General features: G+C 35.2%; 1 protein-coding gene across 1 annotated transcript; it reads right to left on the bottom strand.

Moving 5' to 3' along the window:
- Window positions 1–2,667: 2,667 nt before the first annotated feature.
- Window positions 2,668–4,866, bottom strand: LOC131840648 (BRCA1-associated RING domain protein 1-like). Its single transcript, XM_059188822.1, has one exon. The coding sequence runs from the start codon at window positions 4,762–4,764 to the stop codon at window positions 3,181–3,183; it is 1,584 nt and encodes a 527-aa protein (XP_059044805.1). The 5' UTR covers window positions 4,765–4,866; the 3' UTR covers window positions 2,668–3,180.
- Between the last annotated feature and the right edge of the window lie 1,242 nt (window positions 4,867–6,108).

Here is a 6,108-nt window from a genome sequence, read left to right as displayed (position 1 = left end):
CACAGGAGAGAGAGAAAAATTACTGATATTGGCGTGACGTAATTTATAGATATGGCCACTACAATAATAGGACCGCAGTACCGTAGTAGGTAGTAGAGTATTAATATTGTAAACTGTTGTTTCATGTCAATATATCAAACAAATGTTAAAGTAGTGAATAAAAACAATTTTGTAGGTATTACTAGCTGTTACTCCCTTCTTCGTCTGCTGTTTATGATATGAAAGATAGCCTAGGTATATGTTGGGGCAGTAAAGTCGTCGAGTGGCGACTGCGAACCGGAAGACGCAGCGTGGGAAGGCCTCCAGCAGGGTGGACCGACGATCTGGTCAGGATCGCTGGAAGTCATTGGATGCGAGCAGCGCAGGACCGATCGTCGTAGAAGTCGTTTCTTGGGGGAGGCCTTTGTTCAGCAGTGGACGTCTTCCGGGCTGAGATGAGACTGTGTATATGTATTTGACGGGCTCGGTGGTCTAGAGGATTAGGACACCGCTTTACTCTCTGTAGTCGCGAGTTTAATTCCTCGCACGGTACAAACTTCTGTATTCATGAATATGATTGTTTGTCGGGGTGTTTTGTACCATCGTAGTAAAAACAAACGTGCCAAGAGTTTCATTCTTACGTAAAATATTCACCAGCTTACAATTTAAGCTCAGCTTAGCAGCTCAAGATTGTTGCTAGTATATTTTTAATTCGTAACTTTTAAACTAAGATTTTCAAAATAAATAACTTTAATAAAGTGTAGTTTTCATTGGTTCGTCTGTTAAATGACGTAAATAAATAAAGTCCTTCGAGTGAAAGAAATGGTCACGGTATACGCTGGCGGGGCTCCAATGGAGGATGATAAGATGAGCATGAGATCAAGTTAGTTATGGTGAATCACCCAGGGATCGCTGAGAAATACTTGTTTGTGATTGTATTATAAATTAAATTATTTAAATAATTGTAATGTATTATGAACTAAATAAAATGATTGTGATTTTAATTAAATATATAAATTTATTCTCTTATAACTCGTTTTATTCCTATATTACCCGTATAACGTATAGTCACTAATACTAGTATAAAAATATCATACGTGTGCGGCTCTCCTGATGGTAAATGCTTACCGCCGCCCACGAGCATAACAGTACTCCTGTGGACTTGGCACACGATATTAAAAAATCGATTTTTTTTTAAGTTCTAACATCCTTTTGAATAGTTCTAAATTTCTTTATAAATATTTTAAATAAGTTCGATGTTTAAATTTAAAAATAAACATGCGCTAAGTTCAAGCAGCACACGAAATCACGAAAATCAATAATTTCTTCGGAGTTCTAGCTTGTTTTGCAATAGTTCTACAGTTCTCCATCAGTTATATCAACGAAGAAATCGATTTTTGAAGACGCCGCGCCGTGTAATATAATTCATATAAGAAAAAAGCAATTTCCGACGCGAGTTCTAGCCGATCTGATAATAGTTCTGACACAGATAACATAACAATATTACATAGTTCTGGGTAGTATTCTCCGAGTCCTACAGTAAAGCTTCATAACTTTTTCCGTGAAATAATTATTTTCCAAATTATCGCCACTTCTAATTTTTCAAGACAAGTTAGTCTTACAGGAGAAAATTTTTTTACGTGTTCTAACCGATCTGTTCGGAGTTCTGGGTAGCGCTACCTGAGTTCTATCAAAAAGTCTAGTAACTTTTTTCCATAAAATAATTGTTTTCTAAAGTAACGCCACTTTTAACTTTTCAAGACTGACTTATAGGAGAATTTTTTTTTACTAGTAGGTATGAGAATTTTATTACGTGATTTTTATACGAGAGATAGTTTGAAAAATAATATTATTTCACAGGAAAAAGTTACTAGACTTTTAGATAGAACGCAGGTAGCGCTACCCAGAACTCCGATCAAATAAGCTGGAACTCGTAATTTTTTTTGTCTATTTATATTTTGCAATAACTTGCAAGATAATTATTTTCCAGGAAAAGGTTATGAAGCTTTTCTGTAGACCTCGGAGAATGCTACCCCAGAACTATTATCAAATCGGCTAGAACTCGCGTCGGAAATTGCTCTTTTTTATATGAATTATACTTAATTGGGACGCGGAACCTTCAAAAATCGATTTTTTCTTTTTAATCGCTAGAACTATTGATATAACTGATGGAGAACTGTAGAACTATTGTAAATCAAGTTCCGCAAGTTTAGCAAGCTAGAACTCTGAATACATTTTTGATTTTCGTGATTTCATGCGCTGCGTGAAGTTAGCGCACGATTTTTTTATATTTAAACTATAAAACATATTTCAAAGGGATGTTAGAATTCTAAAAAAATACGATTTTTTAATATCGTGTGCCAAGTTCACAGGAGTTTTGCTATGTAAACGCAAAAAATGTATTAATTTACGACATCGTCCTCCTCTCTGAATTTATCAGTGTTTCTCTATAATATTATGCATGTATTATACATATAAACCTTCCTCTTGAAACACTCTATCTATTAAAAATAACTGCTTCAAAATCCGTAGTTATTAAGATTTAAGCATACATAGGGACATCAGCAACTTTGTTTTATACTATGTAGTGATAGGCTGCATGCTTGTTTACCGCCATCCTTGTATAAAAAAAAAGGTATAATAAAACCACCAAAGTGTAAAAATGTAGAATTTATAATTTAAATCGTAATGACACATTAAAATAAATAATGAGTTATTGCTCATTTATCACAATTACATGGCTTCTTAACAATATAATAAACTAGGGATGATTGACAAACATTAACAATAAAAATAACTCTGGAGAACTCACAGCGCCATCTAGTCTCAAGCTAAGCAGAACTTATGTTATGGATACTAAAGTTGTCTAGTACCAGTAATATCTATTGATATAAATTCATAGACTTTTTGTAAATACATAGAAAACACTGGGATCTATACAATCAATCATAGTCATGAATATAAATGTTAGTACCGTGCGAAAAATTGAACTTGCGACCATCGGAAGTAAAGTTGTGTGCTAAGCCACTAGACTGAACGATTTATCAGATTAAACTGTTCTTTTATAGGCGATAACGCCGCGCATAAGCACCCACAACACCAGGGGAATTTTAAATGCGTCAGGCCTTTTAAGATGGCATAAGCTCAGTTCTTAAAAGGTTTCAATATCATATACTGTGCAGTATTGGGTCAGGTGTGCAGTTATACATAATTATAATCAATAGGTTCACATAATTCATATTTTTCAAAACACTCAATCAGCCAACCAACTGGCAACGCCTTCAAATGCTTCATATTATACATCGGTTCGTAAACATCCTTAAAAATTATATAATGTGAACAATTACTCAATTTTCCATCTTTTTTCGCATGATACGGTATCAATTTCTCCGATTCTGGTATAGATTCGGGATTTGGAACACGTCTGAGAACGATTCCACCTGCGTCTGTTATCAACTTGGTCAGTATAGCCTTAGTTACAACTATAGACTTTGTAATCTCATATTTTGTATTAAAATTGTGTAAATAAATATGGCAACCATTAAAGAGACCTGGTAATTGCTTATACTTGTTGTATCTTGAATTCTTAGGCCCATTATATGTTTTAGAACCAACTCCTGTTATTTCGTACTGGTCAAATTGCACCAATTTGGTATCGGTGGACTTTGTGATCCACTGTGATGATATTATCCAGATATTACTGACTATTCCTTGAAGAAGATCTAAACTTGATGGAGAAACACCATCATCCTCTGCATCTACAACTAAATGGGTTACTTTCTTCGTAAACTTTACTTCTACATGTAAATTACTGTGATGCTTCGCTAGCAACTTAAGTTTATTATGTACAGTACGGTACTCAGATCCACAGTATACTCTTATATCTTCAGCATCTAGTTCAGAGTATAAAGTAGATATATGAGCTAAGTTCACAGTCTGAGTTTGTATAACATCCTCAGACGCTGATAACAATGTTTTCTTCATCTCGCCAACAGCTAGCTCCAAAGGAGTCTCTCCTTTACAATTCCTCATATGTACATCAGCACCATTCCTCACCAATTCCCTTGCTATTTCTATATGATTATATCTCACAGCTTCATGCAATGGAGTCTCATTACCCTGACCTGGTACATTTATCAAAGTGTTATACTGCAATAACAAGGTGACCAAGTCTAGTCGACCATTTTGAACAGCTTCATGTAACGGTGTCCAACCCGCATTATCTTTAGTATTAGGATTTGCACCCTGGTTTAGTAAATCCGTGACTTTATCGAGCTTACCTAATCGGCATGCGATATGAAGCATAGTTTCACCTTTAGTATTACGTTTTTCAGCTGTTTTCAAGCTCACAGAAGATAGTAAAGAAGAATTCATGTCTGGCTTTCCCAGATTAGTTTTATCCGAAAGAGGATTTTTACCAACCTTTTTCGTCCCAGAACTAGGAGCATTATCTGTTTTTGATTTGGAAACAGGTGCATTTGTAACACTTGCGGTCTTAGTTAATCTAAATTCTTCTGGTTTAAACTTCTCGAAAATTCTACCCAATTCAGCAACAGATGCGATACTTCTGTTCAGGCGGTCGTCGGAAAACGTAGAACATCCGTCTAGTGATATTTTGCATACGGGACAAAACTTTAAATCTTTGAAATGGGCAGCGCATAACACATGAAAACATTTACTCAAAGTAACGGGATCCTTGCATAGTTCTGAGCAAATAGGACAAGTATGGTCCTGTTTAACGGCGTCTAATGCTTTTAAAAATGCACTTATGTCCTCTGTAGCCATAACTAAAAGTGTACAATAATGTTTCAAACACTTTAAACTGTTATTTGCTTGCTTTAAAAGTTTTGTTTACGACAACATCGAAATTTTACACAGAAGCGCGAAAGTAGAATCGATGAAACAATGACTTATAGTGACATAATGATGTCAGATTGACATGAAATTGATTTTGACATTGACAATAGAATCAATCGATTTAACCGCTTGATTTGATTTATCTGTCTAAATATATACAAACAACAAAATTGTCCCCAAGTATGCCACTACATTTCTTTTGCGTTAGGTTATTTTAATTAAATTACTCACCCTAAGATGCTTAAATCCATCCCGGGGTTGTTGTCTCCGGAGTTGATGCCAGGGGTTCGCCTCGAGGCCCCAACCTTCAACTTCAAAGGAGGGTACAGATGACCAGTAACCTAAATAATAGTTTTTACTCAACTAAGATGTAACAAAAAGAAAATGTATGATCATGACCGGTATTTTTATTTTAATATAATTAAACTGGAAATAAGTCAACATCTCACCTGATAGTCAGTACTAGTCTATATACAAGGGCGGATCCAGCTTTGGCGCCATAATTTAATTTTAATAATGTACAAAGTTATTATATTATATTAAATGAATTAAATATTGAAGGTATGTCACATAAAATCTGTGGTCAAGTATAAGAACTTATAATTTAATTTTAATAATGTACAAAGTTATTATATTATATTAAATGAATTAAATATTGAAGGTATGTAGTTACATAAAATCTGTATGGTGTCAAAATATATAAATAAAATCATTATGTTCAACTAGTGATCCACCTAATTCCTGGAACCAGCTCAGGGGGGGCTCCATGCTCCAGCTCATGACCCACATGACCCACTTCCTGGATCCGCCGTCGTCTATATATGTACAAGAACAGCACCACGGACATCACGTTATTATGTGACGCCCGTAATACCACTCATGCGATTTCATTCCGGAGTATAAGATGTTATACCTACCCCGTAACTTCACTGCCTATTATCTCAACAGAAACACTTTACAAATATATGGGTACATTTAAGTTATTGAGGGATGGCTGCACCCATAAGCTGATTAGCGTCGACATTGTACAATGTGTACCTCTAATGATTCCATTTCTCTTCTTATACCCAACCTCTACCTCGGTATACATTGAAAGCACTGGTCCTTTTGAGGGTTTGGAGTGCCCTTTACTCTAATCCAGACTTTCCAAATTTAAGCTGCATTATTGGAATGAGTATTGTTATTATTAATTCTATTATATACGAATATAATAGAAGGTATTCAACCTTCCCAGGGTATTGTTAGTAATACTAAATAGTGGCCCAATGAACC

The sequence above is a fragment of the Achroia grisella genome, unplaced genomic scaffold, assembly GCF_030625045.1.
Source record: "Achroia grisella isolate CSIRO2021 unplaced genomic scaffold, CSIRO_AGI_Agris_v1 utg149, whole genome shotgun sequence".
In the NCBI taxonomy this organism is placed as follows: domain Eukaryota; kingdom Metazoa; phylum Arthropoda; class Insecta; order Lepidoptera; family Pyralidae; genus Achroia; species Achroia grisella.
The sequence above is the reverse complement of the archived record's forward strand: the minus strand, read 5'-3'. Positions and strand labels throughout refer to the sequence as shown.

Excerpts from the sequence above, each read along its gene's own strand:
- LOC131840648 (XM_059188822.1), bottom strand. The coding sequence starts at position 4,764 with ATGGCTACAGAGGACATAAGTGCATTTTTAAAAGCATTAGACGCCGTT.